Raw genomic sequence first — 25,036 nt, forward strand, 5'->3', positions numbered from 1 at the left:
TAGTACAAGAATTACTACTGTGCTGAGCATTTGTGGAAGGAAAAACACAGGAATCAGATTAGAGTGAGAATCAGACACAGCTTCATACTGGATGTAGGGTTTGCAGGAGGAAGTAGCTGGATGTCAAACAAATGGCCTAGTGGTTATTTAGAGCTAATGAGCGCTGAAACACCCATTTAACATTGTGTATCACAGACCGCTATAATCAAGCAACATGGAGTTAGCTCACCAGGTAACTGATGAGATTAACCACTGGCAACAGGCAAAGAGAACAAAACAGGTAGTTAACTAAAAAATTTAATTTAATGTTAAACACATAAAATATTAGCATCTGAAAATGTAAGTATGCATTATGAAATATATGAAAATAAGGGTCACCTACTCATCCATCAGCTATGCTGTTTATCTGGGGGAGGACCACTGGGTAGCTGGATCTGATCCCAGAGGACAATCAGTTAGAGGCAGGGTACAGTCTGACGTGAGATAGGTCTGGCATATAGAAAGCTATTTATACCTGGAATTTGGAGTCACCAATCAAGATATTCTTGCATATTTTTGGACCCGGGGAAAACTTTGTTTTTCTTATAAGCAGGCAATTTTGTTGTAGCCTCTTACATTTCTGGGTATGACACAATATCTCTAAAAATGTAAGGCTAACGAGTGAAAAATAATATTGTTGGTGTTGGAATCTATCAGAAAATACAAAAACCAAAGAAAAGACAAACCAAGAAGTTACAGTTTATGTAGTATGATATTAAGAAAAAATAATCTGCTACAAATGGCCTGATCAATATTTTATTAATTATTAGTGATAATCTTTGTATCCTTGAGTTTCTTTTAAAACGAAACGAACATTTCTAAATTCTCCATGAAAATCAACACAAGATCATGAAGCTTTGGCTCCACTTCAGGCCTTTTGCACAAAGGTGTCTCATAAGGTGCATGACTTTATTACACATCTTGTCATTCCTCTTCACACAAATCCAGATCACTCTGTATAGTACTGCTTCCTCTCAGAAGATATGGAAAAGTCTGTAGCCGACCTGTGAGGTATACATGGCCAGATGTGCAGTTGGAATAACTGGGTTGCTGCTGTATGAGCAGCCCAGTCCATAGAGTGCTGTGGATCCTGACTGCAGATTAACACTGATGGGGTAGCCTAATGGCGAGAAGCTTGAGTGGAATATAGCTTTGTCACCAAGACCACCTGTTATTTTGAGTTTCTCCACTTGAGCCTCCTGAAGCCTCTTGGCTTTAGCTCGTCGGTTTTGGAACCAGATCTTGACCTGTGTCTCAGACAGTGACAGGGAGGAGGAGAACTCAGCCCGCTCTGCGATGGAGAGATACTGCTTCTGACAAAACTTTTTCTCCAGGGCCAGGAGCTGTGTGGTGGTGAAAGGAGTGCGAGGCTTGCGGTTGGTTTTGTGCTTCCTCAAAGAGCAGACTGCTGGACTGAGCTGCCCTAAAGGACATGAAAAACTGTGAGACTAAGATTTGGCTGAGCTATTTTAGACTAAATGATTCATCAGTTAACTATGAAAATAACCATCACAAAAAACGTATTAATTTATTATACAAAATTATCTATGTTGCAGGGCTAATCAGACAAAAAAACAAAACAAAAAAAAGAATAAATATTTAAGAAAAGTATTATCTTAATATTGAAACAGGATTAAAGTTCTGTTTAATAAAATGGTCCATTCTTCTGTCATGTTTAACTCTACTCTTTATGTAGGCTTATTCCTATCTTTCCATAAATGTATCTCTTATAAACCTAGAACCAACTGTAAACAGAGATTTTTTTCCTCCAACTTATCCTGTTAGCTTATATCCTTTATTTGCTGATTTAAGGACCCAAAGAAATAACTATTTAATAAAAATAATAGGAATAATAGAAATAGAAATAATTTAATAAACCACAACACTTACGGGGTGGTGTGGACATCTTAATCGGACTAGACATCCAAGACGCACTGTCCCCTTTTTCTGATGGCTTTGATTTAATAGATGCTAACTGGGAAAACTCATCCGGCCTGTAAGCTGTGTAATTATCAAGAGTGTTATTTCCTTTTTGTCTGTCCATCCTGTTCAGTGGCCTCCTGTCCAACATTAGTGCATGGACGCTGAAGGGCAGACTGGACACTTGTGTTGTGTGCTTCTTCAGCCGCGGTGGTTGTACATCCTCATCTGTTGAAAACTCATCTTTCCAGTCTCCAGAGGAAGACATACTTTCTTTTCCAAGCCAATATCGATATTGAATTCCAAGACAGAAAAAATATAACTTTTTGTCACAAAGTGAAAACATGCAGCATCCACACAGGGAGAGATTTGGAATAACTTCTTCAAAGTTGTCACAAATTTGACAATGTTGGTGTTGGGAAAACTGTGGGAGGGACTCGGCACAGTCAGCCAATAAGCCTTGGGCCCAGGGTCGGGGAAAGATAAGATCGCTTTTGTGCCCCTACACCCACCCCCCCACAACTTGACAGGATTTCAGCTACTGATCAGCTTCATTTAGCAGTAATAACCCTGGGAGAAGGTAAAAATGGTTATATCATATTTACTGACCACAACAATGCGTATTTTTGTATTCTCTCTGCAAACTACAATCCTTTGGCATTGAAAGGACAGGATAATAGTCCTGAGATCTTGAATTAGGAAAGTTGGATGAGACTGAGGTATTGTGTGGGGGAAAAAAAAACTTCTAATAGATGTAAATCAGTCCCATGTTTGCTAAACTCCTTCCCATCCTGCAATTAGGTTGGTGGATTGGCCTGGCTATGTCTCGGAGAATCAGCAGCCTCAGGATAAAAAGCATCAGTGTGACATCTGAAGAGCTGTATTACCACTTAACAAAAGCTGACAGAGCTCCTAACTTAAGCCCTAACTCGCAAGATCTCAAACACCAATTGAGAGAGTAATCACAATGGCAATCAATAAGCATCATGGCACTTTTGAATTTCAGACATCACTGTACAGTGAACACACACTTAAATGTAAGTGTCCGTTGGGAGACGGATTATGGTTTTGGGTAGGCTTTCAAATGACTGTTCTTATTATTAACACCTTGTAATTAGGCTTGTGGAATCTAGTTCTTTTAAGCAGGATTTAACGGTAATGATAGAAAATTGCTACCTTCCTGAGGTGTGTGGCGCCCGCTGTGATTAGACCCAGTCTCTGCTCTGTCGGTGGAGACAGAGGCATCTTGTGCCTGTTTGAAGCTTATACCTCTAGGGCTCAAGGGTATTAGGAAACATCATGAGATGTACAACAGCAGCTCTAACATCTTTTAACAATGCTTCTAACTGCTAACTGAAACATTCAGCAATGCAATGTCCTGATCACCAACCAAAAAGTGCATGCATGTGCTTATTGCACTCTGTGTCCTACAGTCTCGTACTATGTCCAACTCTTCTGTCTGTCTCTCTCAAACAGATGCTCACATATACACATGCCACCTGTGAAGTGACTGGAGTGTGCTGCCTGTAGAGTCCTGTGATCACTTTGAGAGAGGGCGTAATCAGCAGGAGTACAGTTTTATCAGCCTTTGGGGGTTGATTCTCCAGTGTGTCAAAATCATTAGTCTCCATATGAATCTCTCCATATGAGGCAAACTGCTCACACAGCATGAGCTCGCTCTTATCAATTAAGAGGCCTTTCAATTTGCATTATGTCTACAGAGTCCATTGACTTGTGGGTGTTAGTGTGTGTTTGTGAGCACCTTTGAAATTAGACTAAAGCTTAAGTTATTAAGACCTATTGAAAGCATTTATGGATAATAGTGGTGGTAAACTTGGGAAACCAGGAAAACTTCAAATTTCAGTACTTTTCTAAATTACATTCAAGCAAAATGTGAATGGTTCATTTTATTTTGCACAAATTATTGATAAAAACTAAACTAACAAGGCACAGGAAAGGAGAAAATACTACATAAAATGCTTCTTTGCTTGAATGGCTTAGTATAATTAAAACTCCTGTCAAGTAATAGCAGTTGAAGTATTCTCCTATATAACAAATGATGATTATACAAAGTGGAGTGTATCATGAGGGTTTGACACAGAGACTGCATGTCAGAGAGATGACTGGTTGATCCAATTTCCTATCAAGTAGCATTTTAAATGGACACATTAACAGAAGCAGGATAGTTAAATAGTAATACTAGCAGTAGTAGATGAAGTAACAATAGTTAAAGTTAGGAGTAGCTCTTAGAAGTAGCAGCAGTACATGTACCCACTACATATAGGAGTTGTAAGTGGCAGCATAGGGGTGCACAAGGGGAAGAAGCAGCAATTTGTTTGTTTTTGTTAGCCGATCTAGTTACTCAAGTAAGTTTTTTGTATAAGCAGAAGTAACCGAATTTTTATAACAAATAATTTTTTATTCAATTTGACAGTGATCCAATTGTGCATCACATGCCCCACGTGACCAATGCTTTGTAGTCTGTCATTTTCTAACAAGGCCCAATCACCTCCCTGCTGTCCACTGGTCTCACTGTTACACAGCTGGTGCAACTAACCAGGTAACCAAAAGTTACAGCCAGTCTCCATATGGAGCAAAGCAGCAGCAGATGAGGGAGCTAACGGCCTGGTTTCACACTAATCACACGAAACACCAATTACCGGTGCTCCCCCCCCCCCCCCCCAACTTCACTAACGTTGTTTGTGCTGGGAAGAGGGTGGAGTGTAATATTACATATAGATTTACACACTAATGTACTCAGACATCAGAGTGTCTGCAGTTTGCTACTGAAGAATTGTTGTTACCATCAAAATCAACACAAGCCCTTTCTTTTTGCAAAACCCCACAAACATGTAAAAGTCAAATTTACGGCAAAAACTTGTTTTGAAAATATTCTTCTACCCACTACCTTCAAAGGGGGCAGAAATGAAGAAGCCCTATGTCAGCAGTCACCCATCCATATGTTCACTAAAGAACTACACCTGCATTAATGTCATCAGACACTAAATACTGCGGATAGGATTTTAGTGTTTAATGTGAATGAATCCAGCTGCAGAATCAATGGCTTCTCATGTGAATGTGATGATACATGATTTACAACTTGATTCTAACAGAGCATTGAAATATATGTTATATAGGTAAATATGTACACTTTATCCAATGTTAGATATGTCCATGTATAAAAATGACACGATATGGCAAAGACCAAGAGCAGCTCAGTGGCACTGTGAAGATTGTTTCAGCTGTGAAATTTCACTTTAGTTTAGATATTCATATATGGACGAAAGACTAGCTGGTTAATGAACTTTCACTCTCGCTTTCTCTGTAGATGCCATCAGAGATTAAAGAGACATATTAGTCTAACACTAAGCAGCTCTTGGTTTACAAAGAGATGGTGCCTGTTTACTGAATTAAAGCTGATCAAACTGATACCATTTGGTTTCCTGAAATTTTAAAATTCCCAGAACTTCCTGCTTTTGAGGAGTTGGTAATCTATATAAAACACAGGAGTCATCATAATGACATTATGGAATTGTGTTGTAATAATTTTTCCTTGTATTTATTTTTTTTACAGGAATGAAAGGAGGAAAATGCTAAAATGTTGCCAAACTTTTAAAATGTTGGGGCTATTACTAACAGAAGAGGGAAAACACAGAGAATTTACAATAACATTTTACAATCTCATAAGAATCATAATTAAGGCATCTCCATTGACCATGTTGGATTCAGTTTTCTGTTTTGGACATGTCAAATATTTTTTATCTCACAGCCTAACAGGTCACAGGATTTACAATGACAAGATCTCTTTTCTCTTTCCAGAAGGTGACTTTAAATGACTTTGATGATCCCCTGACCTTTCATCTAGCACCACCATGAGGTTCATGTTTACGGTCTTGTGTAAAATGTCTTGACAGTTACAGAGGAACTTTCAAGGAATTTACCTTCCTGATTACATGTAATGTCAGAAAATGAGCATTTTACTTAGTACATTCTTTCCCCTCCGCTCACTGGAGAACTGTATCATCTTTTAACTCACGGTGTTATACCAACAACTTTACTGATCTGGTTCACTATCATCATTTTCATTAATACTATTTCTTGACCTGATAAACACAACATACACTGCCACCTTGGTACCAAAGAAAAGGAAAGCAAAGTTAGAATACTGGTGAACACATTGGAGCATTTAGTTTCAAGTTATCAAGTCATCGCTATCTGCTCATTATATACCCTAATCTCACAGGTGGTTGGTATTCTACTAAACTGTCCTGGCAGTGCTGTGTAACAACACTCCTCTCAAACATGCTGACATTACTGGATCGTGTTTCTCACGCTGAGTCTTTTCAGTCAGGATGTGGTATAGTAGGTGTTAAAGCAAAGAAATCATCAAAAGCAGATGCTGCACAAATGCATGCTATCTAGGATACTAAAATTCAAATAAACCAAACAACTGTAACGTCACAAAGCTGCTTAGAATCCATAAAGGCATAGCGTTTTAGAGTTTCAACAACATAAGGCAACACTAAACGCACAACAGTGCAATGCGCTGCTTTACATTTGACAGCTCAGTGTTTTTTATTTTTTCTCTTCTCCAACACATCCACTGTTTCTGCTGATTACAGTGACCTAAACAGGTCACAACAACAGCACATTCTGGGGCCTCAATGTCTGTAAATAATGTAGCAAACTGCTGGTCAACAGTCTTTGCAGTGTGGTCTGGAGCTACAGCTGCCAAAGAGTGCCAGTCTCCTTACTGACCACAGCAAGACTTGTTTGACACCAATAGTCATGTATCCTCAGTGCTGCAAAAACACTTTTAACAAACCACCTGTTTTCTGCTGCAAAACCACCAACTCTATTTGCTCTATTTGCAGCAGACATGCACCAATTGATTGGTTAGATTTGGGTAAGAAATAGCATGAAAGCACCTTCAATTTTCTGAAGGTTGAATCGAGCATTATATGATTATACTATTATACATTCCACTAACCTTTATGTAGTATATATGTATATCTGATGATCCTTTAAAATTTGAAAACTACAAAACATTCAATTACTCACAGCTGTAGTAAATATGGGTCATACAGTCATTCCATAACGACAATGAATGCTTTATATCATGGCACATGCACTTGCAGTGCCAACACTTCTATGAACTTTAGTGAGAACTCTGATAAGGCTGCCATGTTTTGTTCAGAGCAGAACTGGCCTCCAAACAGAGGCAATGAAGCTCATCAATCAAAACATTATGAAACTACAGAACAATTTAAAGTAAATTGTCCATGGTTTAACAATAATTATTTTAGAGGTAAAATAATCACTACCATATGCTGCTCTCAAGGTGATTTACTATTGTAAATCCTGATTTAAAAAAAGGGGATAAACTTGAAACCTTTGATGGCAGATTCATCACGGAAACCTTTGGTAAACAAAATCATTTCAATACTATTATTTGATAATTATCACCACTATGTAAACAAAAGGACTACACTCAACTTCTTGGTATTACAGAAAAAATTTTCAGTTCATAGAAGCTCAACACGGGCCATCATTTTAACCGTTACAAGTCTAGGCCATTGAACTAGTCATTTGATTTGATCATGATGGCATGACAGTAGACTCCTAAGGGTTAAACATATTTTTATAGTAAAATATTATTAGAACAGTAACGATGCTACATAACTCACAAGTACAGATGTTTATTGGTGTGCTGGCCTTACTGTACAAGGGCCTGGTGAATGACAGTAAAAAATAGTCTCTTATAGTGTAAGAGAATCTAATAATATATTGTATAGTGTTGAATAAAAACTAACACAGCAGACAATGAAACTAGATAAACTAGTGCCCTCTGGTGGAGAAATTAGAGTTTTAGCTGAGATTTTCTAATCTAACTCCTTCAACATGTTATACTGTGGATGTACTCAATATCATAAATACCTGTTCAATCGCATGCCACACACCTTTGCATTTGTTGTTGGTGGTGTTATTTTATTCACCTATTACTTGATGTGTATTTATTCAACCTACAATGAACAGCAGAGCTTGTCACAAATGTAATTACTAACACATATGATGGTCGAAAAAGTTAATTTAGCCATACTGTCAAATTGTACAAGTTTGAATACAAAAAGACTTGAATGTTTATTACTTTAATACAATAACACTGTCCATTGAACTTTGTGTAGAAGAAAACTGCCTCTAACAAATATGTTTTAATACAAATGAGCCACAAACCAGTGGCTTATAATACTGGCTTCAACAACAATGACATCTTTTACATAGAGTAAAGGCGCATGACCTGTTATGGCTGTGGGCCATTTTTTCACTCAGTGCAGCCTCAATTGGCCTGGCTGAGGGTGGCCAATCTCTGTCTGATAAGCTGGTTCTCCTCCAGCATCTTGGAGATGGTCCTAAGAACCGAAAGCTTGGCCTATCAAGAAAAGGGGACACACGTCCAGAAAAGCAAGAGGAAGGGTGGAATAAAAGAGCTTGGAAGTTCATGGGTACAGACGAAACAAAGCATGTGGCTGTCTATATAATGGATGAGGAGGAGCAGATTCAGTGTTTTAATCAAAAAGTAACTTTCATAGCAAATGTTTTGGATTTTTAAAGCAAGAAAAGTGTTACAGTTAACATTAACAATACCAGAATTTTTCACTGGATTAAACAGAACGCACACTTCTATTAACATCACTGGGACATATTTGATTAGGGTTTACCTCACAATGTACAGTACAGCTGAAAAAACAATGGCTGTCTTGAGTGGGAGACATAGCCTATCCCTCTGCTTTTTACCTATAATGTCAAACCTCCATACTGTGATGACTTGTTAGTTCTCAAGATTTTTAATGTAAAGCTAAAGGACTTATGAAGCCTACCTTTTACAATATTTAAGTGTTTTGTTTTTCATTTCTTCTGTTTTCTCCAGTTATTCTCAAAGCTATTCTGTTGTTGGAATCCTACCTTTTCCTCCTCATTTGTTGCTTGGAGGGTGGGCCCTTGGGGGAAGAGGTAAACATCTGCATCAACAGATATAGAATCTGTGCCAGCACCTGAAAAAAAAAAATGCATTTTTAAACCTATCATCTACATCAGGGGTCACCAATCCTGGTCCTCAAGGCCCACTGTCCTGCTTGTTTTCCAGATATCCCTGCCCTCCACACAGCTGATTACCTGGATCAGGTGTGTTCAGCCAATCAAAAACTGAAAGGGCAGAGATAGTTGGAAAACCAGCAGGACAGTGGACCTTGAGGACCAGGATTGGTGACTCCTGATCAACATTACCAGTTCAAATCAAAACTAAATATTATATGTGATGTTCTTACAAAATGCTTTTATTGCAGAAAGACTGTATTAGACGTCCTTACTGCAGTGGTTTTCAGCCTTCCTAGCTTGTGACCCCTTAAATTCAAGCAATAGGTCTACCCACTATTGTAATTTATGAATACTTGAGTTATGAAAAGTTCAAACAAAGAATGAGTTTTCCTTCTCAAGTTGTTCAATGTGAGAGATTTTTTTTGTGTAAACACCATGTAACAAGATGGAGGTGATCTTTTAAGAAATTTTACATATCTTAGGAGAGCATTTTATATATTACGGTAGAGTCTAGAAAAATTTCTTGTGAAGTTAACTTAATCAATTTGAAAGCTTAGAGAGGTTTTAAATGCTGCTGACAGACTTAGCTAGGTAATGCTAACTTTCTTCTGGAGATTGTGAATTTCAGTTTGTAGAGCTCCCCAAAACTAGACAGTAGCTATGACTACTTCAAATTGTCATTTTTTAACACATATTTGGATAAATTACAGGTTTTCTTATAGCCATTAGCTCTCCCTGACTCCTGCACCCAGTAACTCTTACCCTAATTACATTTGCTAAAGAGAGAGAGCTCCTTTCACGTCATCCATCAGAAGAAACAGTAGTTAGCATTAGCACAAAATAAAACTAGCATTATGTTGAGTAACTGTGATTTACAGCGTTGTAAATGTGTAAATATAATTGTGACGAGTCTTAAGTGACATGTCAGACATGTTTATGTTCATTTTTTCTGAGTTCAAAGTTAAAGTTGTAGCAAGACAGCTTGTATTATAGCTAACCTAACCAGCTAACTCAGTCTATTTAGCTACTGTTAGCTAACAATGCATTACACTGTGTTCCTCCTCCTGCTGTGCTTCTCATAGTTGTCTTGGCTTTAGGCACGGCAGGCTCCAGTATCCGTTTTTCTTGCGCTTTGTCCTCACTAGTCGTCTTCTTGGACAAATTGCGGCGGTCGAGTTTTGGCAATTTTACTTTTAAAATGGTCCGAGTACTAATGGTACTTTGTTCTTTAGCTCGCTTGTTCCCGCGTTTTCCCTCCCGTAGTCCTGTCTGAGAGGGGGTCCCAGTCTGGCCAGGCTGTGGTACATCTCTTTGGCTGGAGCCCAGCTGTGACAAAACCACATTCACAGTCTTAGGCCGAGACATGTTTCCCTGTCTTCAAATCCACACTAGGGACTGAAAACCAAACAGCTTTCTCTTTTTTTTTTGGAAGACAACTGGATACGTTCTGTTGTAAAGCTGTCAGCCAGCAGGTGGCGCTATTACCCGGAAAATGTGGCACAGTACAGTACAGTTCAGTTTAGTCTCTATGGAAACAGCCTCAGCCCCAGCCCCCACCTCCCCCCAAATCATTCTGTGTAAATGTATCTAGGTCAGACATAAACCAATCTGGTAAAACCTCAGGTAAGTTTATGGTCTTAGAAACGACACCTTTCCCACGAACCAGTAATGGAGGAAGTAATCAGAATCTATTTAGCGTAGTTCATTAAACCTGTGTACTGTTAGAAAAATATACTGTATTGTAGTGTTAAAAGCCAAAACTAAGTCAGATTTTGGTGAATGTGTAACATTTTATATTGTGAGGTGGTACAATAAAGTCAGTGTCAAACAAAAGTATGAATTGTAGTCATGTCTAAGGTTCTCAAAATTTTGTCTTGACTAAATACAGACTACTAGTTACATTGCATCAATGCTAGTTCAACAAATTAATGGAAGGGAAAAGGGTGCTAGGCATAACTCCTGTCTGAGGAAGACCTCTTTGAATAACATCAGGGATGTAAAATGGCTGACTGGCCTCACTCATTGTTGCCTATGTATATACAGCTCACTCAAAAAAAAAAAAAAACAAACAATAAAGCAAGCTTTAATTGAGAAGGCTTAGTGAGACAACATTAGTGGTGCTAAATAGCCCTCACTAATGCCTGAAATAAACCTGTCTAAAAATACCTCTGACCTCATTCAACCCAGCTCACCAGATGTGCCAAAGCAGCGCTCTCAGACCGCGTCATCAGGTAGAGACAAATTCATTAAAATGCTTGAAAGGGGAAAACCTAAATTTCTGTGAATCAATATTATGCGTATAATTCTTCCTCACAGCTGTTTTATTCGTTCAACATCTCACATTACAAATACTTCAAATGTATGCATACAGTTACAAACAGTTGGCAGCAAATTAATCCATGACATTAGAATTTTGTTTTACTTCAATACTACAAACCAACTATAAAAACTTACGTTGTTTGTAGCGTAAATTAATCTGGAAGAAAATATAAAAATTGGAACTTACGTATAAATGTGAAATGACTTAATAAAAATCAAATGATATCAGGTAAAAAAAAAAAAAAAAAAAAAAAGTTAATAAATATAACCATCCCAGCATACAATTAAAAACTATTGAAATTTTGCAATCAAGTAATACTAACAGACATAATATTCTTTTGGGGAGCACAAAACAGCAATTAGAAAAACTAGACACATCAACAAGTTTTAACACATCACCCCAAAAATATAACAAAAATCTGATCAAAATGATAGTTATACATTTCAATTGAAAATATAGCAAATGCTAAATACATTATTGACCTAGTATATACAATATTTTCAATCACAGTAGCATGGTAGTAGCAAAATAAGTAAATAAGCACAAAACTAATGTTTAAAAATAAATTCAGGTATAAATTAGTTTTTTTTTTTTTCTTGCAGACATCAGCATGAACAATAGGAAACAATGTGTAAATGACTGCATGGTTTATGTGGATTAAATGACTTACACTGCAGAGACTTGTTTCTGGAAAGAATAAGTATTGCACATAATGGCTCAAAGTTAACTTGCAACATTAAATCACATTCAGGTTATGTCCCAAAGCATGCCACATCACAAAGGGAGGGGAGGGGGGGGGGGGGGGGGGGTCAAGTGATTCAAGTGAGTCTCCTCACCTATGTCCTACTGAGTGTCCTCTACATTGCAAAACGCATTCAAAGTGTTGTCACTGTGTAGATTGCATAAACATGTCTGTGTAAGGAAGGCAGACTCCATCATGTAAAAGAGAGGCTACAAGAGAGGCAATCTCAAAGAGATAATGAAAAGAAAGTTAAAGGAAAAAGGAGATCTAGTGCATTACATTAGGTCCTGCATTAACACTAGCCATGTTATTTCTGTATTACATATGCATGCCAAGAATAAGTAGAACTTACAGGCAGTCCCAGAAAGAGGGTCTAAATATTCAAACAGCTGATACCGACTCCGGTGATAGAAGGGAAGATTTTACATTGACCAAAGCCAAAACATGTACCCTATTGATAATCTTATTAACTACACCTAGGAGCAATATATCAGAATATATTTTAGAGACTATCAAAATCAGTTTAGAAAGGTCCTGTCATGCCTTAGGATCCTGTAATTATGTTAATTAGAACAGAGGAGAATCCATATATGACTGGCTAATGATAGCCTTATTTTTTTTTTTATCTACAGAATCACACCAATGCACCAGACAATTTTTAGATTTACCAGCACTTAAATATATAAAAGCTAATTGAAAATTATATTAATATCATTCATTTCTTTTTTTAAATTAAGTTTACCATAAATGCAGATCTCTTAGTAACAAAGGTACAAAATTATTTTTCACCAAGTGAAAAAAATGAGGTATTGCAAAAGGAGTTCTCCCATCTGTGAAAAATGTGCCTAAAATGACTATTGAAAAAAATATTTAGAAAAGTAGTGCATAATAAATGTTTATATGTTCATGACAAAATAATCAGCTATAAAACACTGTACAAAAATCAGCAGGCCATGTATAAAATAATATCTTTATCTCTGTGACAGCAAATTCTAGCTACTACCATATCCAATCACAACACATGTGATAGAAGCTCCAGTCATGGTAGAGCGTGCAGTGGTACACCATGAGGACAGCTCAGGGAGACTGGACTGTGCATTCCCATTAGTTTGTACTACATTAACATCTTAGCTTCCAGTGCTAATATCCCTGACAATATAAAGTGAGCAAATACTACTGCCAATACCTGAGCCCTGAGGGCTGTGTCTTTATTAGCTGAAACCCACAAACCAAAACTCCAGACAAGTCTAGCCTTTCCTCTGTCATATGACAAGCACATTATCCTGAAAAACCTCAGACCAACATCTGATTTTGATGTATTTTAGGCCAATCTTTGGTTTGCTCTTCCTGTTTGCAAAGTGTCAACTGTTAAACCAAGACGTAAAAACTCGTGCCAGCAATCTAAACACATGTGCCAGACTGAGGGGAGATTTTGTTTTTGTAACATGGCCAGATGCTATACACTGAGCTGCTTGAAAAACCATCGTCCAACCATCTGAAATGGTGTTCCTCCTCTGTTCACCCCAACCATTTGCACTCAACCTTTGGTAAATGGTACAGTTGTTCTCTAATCCTGCAAGCAAAAAGAAAATGCACCTTTCTTAAACTCAACTTCCATAGGTAGTATACTGATTTCGGTATGATGAAACTCACTTAAATTTTATGTTACTCTTGACAACAAATGTAAGCAGCTTTGCCAGCTAACACGAAAAGAAAGTACAGTCAAGTCAGAAAACACCTAAATCCAAATCTGATGCATCCATATGCAAAATGCACACTTAAAGTCAAAACATAAATGGGATTTCACTCGCTTCTTAGTATTTCATTGTTTTTTGAAGGCCCAATTACCAAAAAAATAAAAAATAAATTATTTTTTAACTTAAAAGAAAAGTGCATTTATTTTTCATATCATAGCCCATACCCCTTCCCTAGCTACCCCTTTCTCTCAATCCCTCCCTGTTCCTGTATTGTCTCCCTCCCTTTCCCTCTCGCCTCAGTTCCAGCGGAAGGAGAAATGTCGTGGTCGGTCCCCTCCCTCCTTCACCAGTGGCTTGTGGAATTCGCGTCCAGCCCGAGAGTGGATGGCTGCCCAGCAGTACTCACAGTAGTACTGCAGACAGGTCACGTTGGCGCAGAAGAAAGGCGCAAACTTCCCCCCACAGCGGGTGCCCTGGCACTCATCACACAGCTGGTCATCCAGGACATATGGCTTCACTTCCACCTGAAGCAGAGATGAAATGGACGACTTGGAAATTGTATTAAAATGGAGGCAGAGAAACACTTTAATGCAGACACAGCAGTGTGTGGGATAGTAACTTCTCATTTTTAAGACCTCAGGAAAAAGCTAACATCAAATCATCTTACCCGTTTATCAATCTCCCCATGCTGCAGTTGAACAAATCGGGCACTAATGGCTGCAATGTAGCTTTGCTGATTGGAGAAGGCCACTCGCCCTGCGCCTTTTGGATACTTGAGTTCAGGGTCTGTGTCAATCCCAGCATAACACACTCCCCCATATAGACGGTCCATGATCATGGCAAGCTCCACTGCAATGGCAAATGAAAATGCAAGTTATTGGGCACTAACTACTTCTGATCAGAGAAATGTAATGCATTTTGGGGTCACAACAAACACATACCAGCACGTAGGGGACGAGGGACACCTCCTACAAAGATAGTTTTCCTTGGGTCCAAAGGCTGAGAGCCATCCATTACAAAGTCACTGTCATTTAGGTTCCAGGGCCGGATCTGGACCTACATCAATGATAAAAACAAATAAAGACTCTAGTCATTTATAAGCAAGATACAAATTGGTTAAAGTTGGTTCAATTTCCTGCTATTGTCAGATGTTGTTGGTTCAGCCTGGGGCTCTTTCCAGGAAACCCCTGGAATGACAATGAACTATTGTAGCTGGCCTACTGATGGTGTCACACTTCTTACATTTATCATTTACTGTAACATCCATTTGAGACACCATAAATATTCCAAGGGGGTAACCAGATCAATGCCATTTAAATTTGCTTAGACAGTTTTCCTTGATAATTAAACAAGGGAGCTGCACTGAACCTTCCAGTTTTTTGACATACAAACACACTAAAAGATCACTTTGAGTCTACAATTTGAACACTGCACTTGTTGAGATGGATGGATAACAAGCATGAAGCAGATAATAGAAGAAGACACTCACAGGCTTGTCTTTGATGGTGGGGCTGGAGACACACAAGTAAAGCTTGCCATCCTCCTGAATGCAGGCATCAATTAGAGCCTGAACAGAGCTCTCGTCTTGGAACAGCAGGAATGCATATCCTGGAACGGTTAGCCAAGGGGAAAAAAAAAAAAAAAAAAAAACAGAGCATGATCGCACATTAATGCTGCAGAGTCAACATACTGGCACAAAAGTACTTCACTCTTGTTAGACCCACCTTTAGGAGGAAAATAGGACTTGCTCTCTGCCTTGTGAGGCCAGTCAACAAACAAATGCCCAAATCGACGAAAACTGGCAGTGATTTCATCTGAAAAGCAAAACCCAGACAGAAAAACATTAACTACAGTCAGTAACAGTACTGTGCTCCCTCAATAAAACTAAAGAATGTCCTGTTGCAGTGTAGCTGGACTGAGATATTGGAGTTGTAAAATTAAAACTTACGGTATTACATGCAATCAATTCTCACAAATACAGAATTAAACAAAGCATTCCATTCAAACATTATGGACACCACAGATAAAATGTTTCAAATTTCTGGTTTGTCACAGCTTGTGATCTACAATAACAGATCAAAAATTTGGGAATAGTCTTTACCTTCATCTATATCCGGAGGCAGCCCTCCAACAAACACCTTGCGAGAATAACGTTCTACACGCTCACCATTGAGGTGAGGGAAACAGTGAGCTGAACCAAGGCCAGGAAGCCCCTGGTCACCTGATTCATCCTCTCCAAAAGGGCGCTCATCCTCCATGGAGAACAGAGAGGAATGCCCTAGAGGAGATGCAGGTTAAATGAATTATGTTTTTCAAGAATTAAAGAATTCAATGGATGCAAATAATCAAGATACACATACAAAAGCAGCCATGTTCGCTATTTTTATGACAGTAGAAGCAAAAATATTATAGCTGCTAGTTCTTGGCAGACAAACTTTAAAGGCTTTTACACTCTGCAGAAGAAAAGGTGGCTTAAAATCCCTCAGAGCATTCAAAACAGAATAAGTGACAGTGACAATATCTAGCAAAGACATAGCCAAAACAGCAATTCATTATTTGCTTTCTAAGTAACATTGAAAAAAAAAGAAATTCACAATCATTACCTCGTCTTCTGCCGTAACTTCTCGCTGCATGTAAAACACAAAACACTCTTGAAATAGCTTTTTGAAAAGGGCACATTAAAAAAAAAAAGTAAGAACACTACATGCAAAAGATTGAAATTCTTGTGATGGACCAGTCAAAATGGCTTCTACGTTCTAAAACTGGTTCTACATTCTAAAAAGGCAACATGCACTTCTACTTATGTAAGTTGTTGTTTTACAGAGTCAGTGACTGCACATATGATTGATAACCACTGTGTTAATGTCTTCCAAAATAAAAATGCTCATCATTATCCAAGGGAAAGTTAGTGACTGGCTTTTTATATTAGAACAAACATAAATTAACTTTACAAAAGGCTTGTCCGCCTCTGGTGGAGTATATTGGTTCTTTGTTGCCTCAGAACCTCCCCTCATGGCATTATTAGTATTTTCCTACTTGCAGAAACAACTGACATGATAGTTTCTTTTCTCCTCCTAGAGAGCCACTTTGTTTGTGTACTGCAACAAGCACAGCAGTTTAGACTGCTTTAAAACAAGTAATATAACTTCAATAATAAAACTGTATGTCTTCGTTTGTTTTTTTTTTTTTATTATTTATTTTATCTAAGCTCACCAAAACAAATTCCTATCCACAATTTTAACAATTATTTTTTATTAACAGTTGGCTGGCATTGTAAGCTCTGACCTTTGCAACCTGACTGGATATTTGTATACATGTCATTTTTGCACTATTCATTCAATTATTCCTTTCCGTTATGTTTACATTGCTTCCGAATGCACGGACATCATAAAGGAAAGGTTTGGGGCAATGTCTTCTGTTCTCAATCTGCAGTCAGCACTACCCTAGTGAAATTTGAAGAATGTCTGTTCGACCTGACAGCTATGCAAATTATTAGTGAATTTTCCAATTCCACCTCTGTGTGAGTGGGTCTCTTATGAAATGTTCATCCACCTGATATGAATTTAACATACTGTTTATGTATAGTTTCGCACCAAGCCAAAATAATACCGGGCACTATATGATCAAAGAATCATTAAAAATAAGTATTGACAATTTATGTCATCACAAAATAAGATAAAATTACCCAAACATAAATAAATAAAATAAATACCCAAAGAGAAATTATTACTTATACTGCATTTAAAACTCACCTTCCATTAGAATTTCCACAAACATTATACACAGATATATTGCTACTGATCAAGACTCAAAAAGTAAATTTTAGGTGAAGCTAGTTGTGTGAAATACAAAATATTCTAAATGGGTTAGAGGTATGTTATATCCAACAAGCAAAAGAAACAACTTTGGGTTGTCCAAAACTATTGACGGTTAATATCCAGCACTGGATACTAACCATCAATAGTTTTGGATTGCCAGTCAGCACATAACTGCAGTACTCTTTTGTGTCATTACCAAATCTCAGGTGTTATATTGTCACCCATATTTAAGCATTCTGAATGATACCTAGCCCTATAAACACCACAACAAAGCTGCATTAAATATACATTGGGTTTTTTGTTTGGCTGTCAGTATCAAATTGTTACACTGCAAGACAAAGTCTCAAAATCCTGACAATATATGAACCTGCATTAAGAAAGGAATGTTAATCAGAGCCGACTGAAAAAACAGTATTTCAACTGCACTTCCTATCATAGAATTAGAAATTTCCACCAAGGTAATCCCAATCTCCATGTCGAGCACCATTACAGTGATATTTACAATATTTCTGTTATTTTCTCTGCTGTATATACACAGCCATTTTTAATATTTGAGACCTACAGTGTGCATGTTCAAACTGTCCTGGTGTCAACGGTCACCTGCCAGCACTTTGAAATAATACCCAGTTTCAACTTGATATCAAAATACATGCAGCAAACACGTATTTATCTTCAACAAGCAGTGAGAAAAACTAAGCCTTCATCACCATTGTTAGTGTGGGAACCAACCTTTCAAGGAATCCTGCTCAGCCCTCATAATGTCAATCAGAGAGTTCTCCAGAGAATGCATACTGAAACCATCAAAGGACCGTGTTCTCTCCTGCTCAAAGAGAGGAAGACAGCAATTAGCTTCCTCACTGCCCACATCACCATCGAAGCAGCACGAGCTGCAAGAGCGCTGACATAGTGTGGTATGATGCTAATAGCTAATAAAAAAAAAAAAAATCGAGAGAGAATCTCCATAGAGACCCTCAGTGGAAAGTACTGTAAACAGAAAATGGAGCACAGACTGTGGGATGACAAAAAAAAAAAAAAAAAAAAATCACCTGCAAATATTTACAATCAAGAAACATCTTTCCTGTTTCTGACAATTAGAAATGCTACCACAGAAGCTAAAATCATTGCATTTGGCCAATTTGAAATTAACATGAATTCTAATTATATGGCCTACAGTGAAAACACATATTTGCATTTGAAACAAATTCAAAAACAAAGAAAAGCTATAATGAGTAACATGTAATACAAGCCGAAATGCGTCAGTGTGCATCTAAATAGGCTAATAGCATGTAAAGCTGCAGTACAGCACAAGACCTCTCAAATCAGGACAAGAAGAAAACCATGTGATCAGAGCAGATAAGACTGCTCTGCTTCATCCAAATGAACTAGATATGACTTTAGATGCAAGTACACAATTCATCTGTTTTGTGGACTTGACTGACATGTATTCTGTATGGCTCATGGATCATTAGTTACATTTGATACAGATGGGACTGGAATAACATCATTTGGCACTGGAGAACACAATAGACATGTTGTATTTTCAATATGTGGTACTGACGGATCACAGTCAAGTGTATTGCTTTTTAAGTGAATTCTGATGCAGTGAAAATGTATGGTTAATCATTAGGACTATCGTGTAAAAGAAGACGTGTTACTGAACATATATCCATTTGACATGCTTACCTGGAAAGGGTAGACGCTGTCACTGCGGCTCATATTGTCCTCCACCCAGCCCTTGTGACTGAAGCCAGAGCTATTTCTAGGGAACTTCTGAGAGGGAACCTGGATGACAGAGAGATGAATTTCATACAAATCTACTAACCCAATTCACCGTGTGCTAGAATATCAATCAAAGATCTGCTAAGATTCTGAAATCAGTTCTGACAGTCTCATTTACCTGGTTGTTTGGGAAGGATTTCTTCAATGGTGAGATGGAGTTAAGGCCTGTCATGCCCCCTACTCCCCGCCGGTAGTCCCGAACCGGCTGTGTGCCTCCCCAGCCACCATAGCCACCAGGGCTCCAGGAGGTGGATGTGGGAGTGGAGGGGCTCTGGTAGTTACCCCAAGGTGAAGGTGGCTTGCTCTGGGCAGGGGTGAGATGGGGCAGTTGGGTGAATGGACCAGTGCGATGGGGATGCGGAGGGAAAGAGGGCTGGGGTGGATGAGGGCTAGCTGGGGATCGCCGGTGCTGCTGTGGGACCCCCTGACCGTGGGGGTGGTAGTGCTGGGGATGAGGGGTAGGTGGGTGGTGCTGGGACACTGGGCCAATCTGTGGGGAGAAACTACCTCCAGCTCCAAAACCAGGTCCGGCATGATGGGAGAAATTCTGGAACAATAGGGGAGGCCCGTTTGTGTTAGAGCCAGCTGGACCAAAAAACCCTCCAACATCTTCCCCTACCACTGGAGACTGGGTGGATGGGACAGCAGGGGACCAGTTGTTGAAGCTGGTAAGTGAGGATGAGGAGGAGGTGGACTGTGCACAGCTCGTACCCATTCCCAGGTTGTCCTGGTAGTCGAAGCCGCTGAGCACTGGTGACTCCATCCTCAGTTTCTCCTTTCCACCGCTGCTCTCTATGGAACCCTTTTCTAGTGAACCGTCTTCAGGCAGAGCTCCCTCGAGGTCACCTAGTCCTCCGCTAGCCTCCTGTTGGCCTGGGGACAGGGCCTGAGCCTGGGTCTGGACCTGAGTCTTCTCCTGCATGTCTTGGAGGTCTAAGGCCTTGGACTTGTCTGACTCCAGAATCTCATCTTGCATGTTACTGTGTTGGGCTACAGCAGGAAACAGCCAAGCACTGCCTCCATTGGTGGAGCAGGTGTTGTTTATGAAGGAAGGGGGGCTGGGTGGGTTGGAGGGGTGGTGAGGGTGCTGGGGTTGGAGGTGAGGAGGGATCCTTACAGGGAAAGCAGATTTGTTACCGCTGCTGTTTTTTACCAGAACTCCAAACCCGTAGTCCCCCATTTAGGACACCCTGTAAATCTTCAGTTTTTTCAGACTTTCACCGTCTTCTTTATCCTAAAAGGGAGACACAGTAAAGGAGAAAGGAGGAGAAGGAGGGGGGGGGGGACAGGTGACAAAAAAAGGGAAAAAAAACTGTTACACCTCAAGTTGATCTGGCCTGTGAAATAAAAAAAAAACAAAAAAAAACAAGCCCTTCCAAACGCAGTGAATGTGTTTGGGCTGCACCCTGCCTGGTCTTGTGATGCAATCAGTGAGATTAAATCACTGACTCGCATGGCCTGGATGAAATAACACTCGAATAGCAGGCAGACGACCATGGAAAACACCCAGCCTAACCAGCAGACGCAGCTAACAGCTTGAGCTGGTAAAGCTGACGTCTCCAAAGGTCGTTACGCAGCTAGCAGCGAGCTAACAGCTGCTCCGCCACCTTCCATGTGCCCCTATTAATCATACAGAGCCCAGCAGTCTATTTTAAAGTGCGTTTATACATTACAGTGTTTCTGTAAACGCTCAAACGCTGAGACGGCTTACAGCATGGACACCTACCGAATAATCTTCCTTTTTCAGCAATGACCTCCTCATACGCAACCATTTAAATACAGGAAAATGCTGATGACGTCTCCTGTCTGCACTGAATCTAGGGTAGTTCCTTTCACCGAGCAGCTAGGCTAGGATAATAGCCGCAGAGGCGTTGTAGCATTTTCTGCAAACCAGCTGGGAGGCAATAAACGCGTACAGCGGCCCGGCAACTCTCGTTAACGTACACGGTAACGTTAGCAGCGACGGCACGGCGGAAATTTCCAGGACATGACAAGTGGGAAATGGTGTGTGGCTCTTTAAGCGACCTCGTCTGTTTCGTGTCCTGTATGTTCAATGTCACACAACCAACCAATCCTTCTCATCGTTTTCACATCTTGAAATAACGAAATGCAACCTCGACCGCTACTCTAACATGCGGACAAACGTGTATTTGGTGATATGTCGGACATAGCTACCTTCACTTCGGCGTCATGACCTTATCGTTTTGCTGTTGCCATATTTTAGCGTTTTTCCTTTTTCTGCATTTCCTAGGCAGCCGGTATAAATGGTCTCCTCTCTCCTGTAGATGACAGCTGGGCCAGTCGGGAGACACTTCCGTCTACAAGCCCCGCCCCACCATCAGCCACCAGCCATTGGGTTGTCAGGATTTCCCTCGTGAAGCCACGCCCACTTCACCTCACTTCTAACATTGTTTGGATGATTTCTGCGAAGCCACGCCCACAACACGCCTTCTGAATGAATGGCACATGCTCTCAAGACATTCTCCTCCCAAATAAGGATGCCCTGAAATCAATGGGAGGAGTTGCTTTTAGCAAAATACATTAACGAGCCAAAAAATAATTTTTTTCTAACACATATCTTCAAGACTAAAGAAGAATGTTTATCTAAGAGTATTATAAGACAGTGGCTGCACAATGCAAAGTATTTACAACCAATTCCTCCACATGTAGATGAGATGATTTGGCTAAGCAAATGTCTTCCATAGCCTGTAGTTGCCCTGAAAAATTTTAACAGATACACAGATAGACAGACAGATTTCCCCACAGCAAAGAACAGCATAGCAATCTCATTAAAGTAAGCACCTGCTATTTTCAGCACATAATCAAGCTTTAAACCTTGATTAATTTTACTCTGGTCATATCAGTGCTATGCTCTGATCATTTTGTCATATCTTTATTTTCACTTTCCATGATACAGATATCTGTGATAAGATATATTTTTTTAATGTTATATCCTAGAACCTCACATCGGTGTACAGTATTCTTTACTAAAGCTGATTCATTAAAATCTTAATGAACATTCACCATCCTATTCATAAATAGTACATTTGCTAGACCTACATTATGCACTACTCAAGATCATTTGTGTTTAACGTAAAAGTAACACCTTTAAACTGCTAGGAAGCACCATACAGCTAACTGTGGTCAATATGAAAGTGAAGATTAGGTATTCTTATAAGAATGATATATTAATATATTATAATGCAATTACAGCAACTATGTCCTATCCATTCAGCAATGCTGCTGACCGTTTTGCCTCAGGAATAACTTGCAAAAGTTGTCTTGTTAAGGAAATAGGGTTTCAGAGAATACACAAATCCTTTATCAAAAACAGGCTTATATAAAAGTAGACTCACTGGTTTTACAACCTACTCAAAAAAATACTAGAAATTCCATTTTCTTTCCGCCCATGCTTGCTGAGTCTTATTAACTCAGTGTGTAGCTCTCCAAGGTAAACTAAACTTTCATTTGTAGTTTATTTATTTTATTTTCTCTCTATTTATTTAGGTAAATCCCATTTTGAAGGAGGCTGGGCCAAAATGGCAGCATTGCAGGTTTCAGAAAGGATTATTCAACATCAAACACACAAAACACAGTACAAAAAAAAAAAAAAAAGAGATAATAATGAATGCAGGCTAAAATAAGTGTCCTGTGACAGAGCAGCAGCATACATGAGCCCCACCCCACTCCCATGCGCTGCAGGGCCTGTTGGGGTGGTTTAACAACACAACAGTGTCCTGAGCTTCTGGTCTGCTGCTCCAGGTGTTATAATATTTACCACCTGAGAGACATTGTTAAGGCACTGGTATCTTTGTGTGGTTAAATGTGTGTTCCATCATCTTTTCTATGTTGTTTTTTTAAGGTTCACAGTAACTCAGTCCCAGTGAATTACCATTTTAAGCAACACACTATATTTCACTATGAAATATAGCTGTGCTGCAGAGGTTCCATTCATTTTATGCAGCTGAATGGGTAGACACAATTGGTCGGTACTCTGTTACATTTACAAATCTTTAGTACAATGTTCTAGTATTTTAGGGTGTAGAGTAACCTATAGGATATACATCTTTCTGAGGGCAACAGCAGATAGAAATGGGATGCACCCATTCACTGTGGATGGTTCTTAAATGATTCATCCATGCAACTTAGGAACGCAGTCATTAATTTATTAGTTCACATTGGAGCACAGGGCGGACATTCACAAAGCACCTACATACAGCTATCTCAGGTTTCTCTGGCCAGAGGTGAAGTCTCTGTCTCCTCTCAGATGTGAGCTCTGCTGCCTCCATATTGACAGAGCACCGTTGCCATACCAACCACACAAGCTGGGAGATTTCTGATCCAGCCAGCAGCCCATTGTTTGGCCAGGAGGTCATCCATCTCAGACTCAATGTTTTGTTGAATAAGCCAAGTGTGACAAAGCATAATTTCCCCCACATGCTGTAGTATATACACCAAGGTCTCTTATCAGCTCTCTGCCTGTAGTGTGAAACCAACAATATGCAGGTCAAGATATTTGCATACATGTTTTTGACTTGTAGCATACACTGCCCTTTCCATCCATATGCATGTACTTATTTGTTAATATTTCACCCGCTGTCTATACTGAAAAGGCCATATTACTGCAGTGATTATAATTTGTATGGGCCGACAGTGCCAACAAAATTAGAAGTTTGTTTTGAATGTTAAAGCAGATGCAAATAGTTTAAGATGCAATGATCCCAATCTGTCTTTTCTGTTTAATCTGTTTAAATAAGCAAAGTTGTTTAGTAGTTGAAGGCTATGTATAACAGGTAAAACATGCCCTCTGGCCATTGAGTAATGCATTTCCATAAGCACTGAGAACTCACAAAAGGTAAATTAAAAAGAAGGATATAGTCAAATCAGATTTACTTATGTAACTGAAATGGTAGAGGATGAAATATTATTACTTTTATGCTCTAATCAAGTGAGTCAAGTTCCAAAATGTTGAATTTCCCATAATTCAACATGATATCCCCAGAAATGCATCTGCCTTCCCTTACCAAAAAGAAATGTATTCAAGTGTGCTATTAGGATACTTTTAAACTTTAAAATAAGATACTTTCCGTTGACCTTTTATGTACTTACTAGAGATATACTAAACAAAATTAAAGCCAAGAATACTTGGCTTGTCCTGACAAGTATACAGAAATGTATTATAGGTGTATTATAATCTATATTTGTACTTAATCTTTTGATTGAGATATACTTAGTATAATTAAGTATAATTAAATATTCTTGCGTTATACATATTTTGCTTTATAGTTTCAGGTGGAATAGCTTAGAGTAAATATTACATGGGTGGAACTGAACCATTAGTAGCAAAAGGAGCAGGTCTACTAATACATAAGTTATTAGACTTGTGATATCACTCATAACTGCTCCTTTAGTCACATTTCTGTTGATTTGGCAAAGGTGTAACTAGTACCTACAACTTCACTTATAGTGTACTACCCAGTGTAATAGCATGTTGGACGAGGAAAGATTTCCAAGCATGTTACAAGGATAGAAACTGTGTTGGACTGCTATTATTGTTTGTGTTCAGATTGTGTAGTTCTGTTCCTAAGTTGTGTGTGATTGTAGCAGTGTGCATGGCTATTATTTC

At 39.0% G+C, this 25,036-nt stretch overlaps 2 protein-coding genes across 3 annotated transcripts; both read right to left on the bottom strand.

The window, feature by feature from the left end:
• Positions 1–236: 236 nt before the first annotated feature.
• LOC113144453 (homeobox protein MSX-2-like) lies at positions 237–2,349 on the bottom strand. The gene is made up of 2 exons (XM_026330524.1): positions 1,930–2,349; positions 237–1,462 (listed from the first exon to the last, which is right to left on the bottom strand). The coding sequence occupies exons 1-2, from the start codon at positions 2,303–2,305 to the stop codon at positions 1,014–1,016; spliced, it is 825 nt and encodes a 274-aa protein (XP_026186309.1). The 5' UTR covers positions 2,306–2,349; the 3' UTR covers positions 237–1,013.
• A 9,833-nt stretch (positions 2,350–12,182) lies between these two features.
• LOC113144329 (cytoplasmic polyadenylation element-binding protein 4-like) lies at positions 12,183–21,722 on the bottom strand. 2 transcript variants are annotated; one of them, XM_026330306.2, is made up of 12 exons: positions 21,586–21,722; positions 19,529–20,644; positions 19,315–19,413; positions 18,361–18,451; positions 16,417–16,440; positions 15,915–16,091; positions 15,538–15,627; positions 15,303–15,421; positions 14,755–14,869; positions 14,481–14,662; positions 14,109–14,337; positions 12,183–13,689 (listed from the first exon to the last, which is right to left on the bottom strand). In XM_026330306.2, the coding sequence occupies exons 2-11, from the start codon at positions 20,588–20,590 to the stop codon at positions 14,110–14,112; spliced, it is 2,187 nt and encodes a 728-aa protein (XP_026186091.1). In that variant the 5' UTR covers positions 20,591–20,644; positions 21,586–21,722; the 3' UTR covers positions 12,183–13,689; position 14,109. The 2 variants fall into 2 exon arrangements, with proteins under 2 accessions (XP_026186091.1, XP_026186092.1); XM_026330307.2 differs by lacking the exon at positions 21,586–21,722 and adding an exon at positions 21,137–21,272.
• Positions 21,723–25,036: the final 3,314 nt, after the last annotated feature.

The sequence above is a fragment of the Mastacembelus armatus genome, chromosome 10 (genome assembly GCF_900324485.2).
Source record: "Mastacembelus armatus chromosome 10, fMasArm1.2, whole genome shotgun sequence".
NCBI classification, from domain to species: Eukaryota; Metazoa; Chordata; class Actinopteri; order Synbranchiformes; family Mastacembelidae; genus Mastacembelus; species Mastacembelus armatus.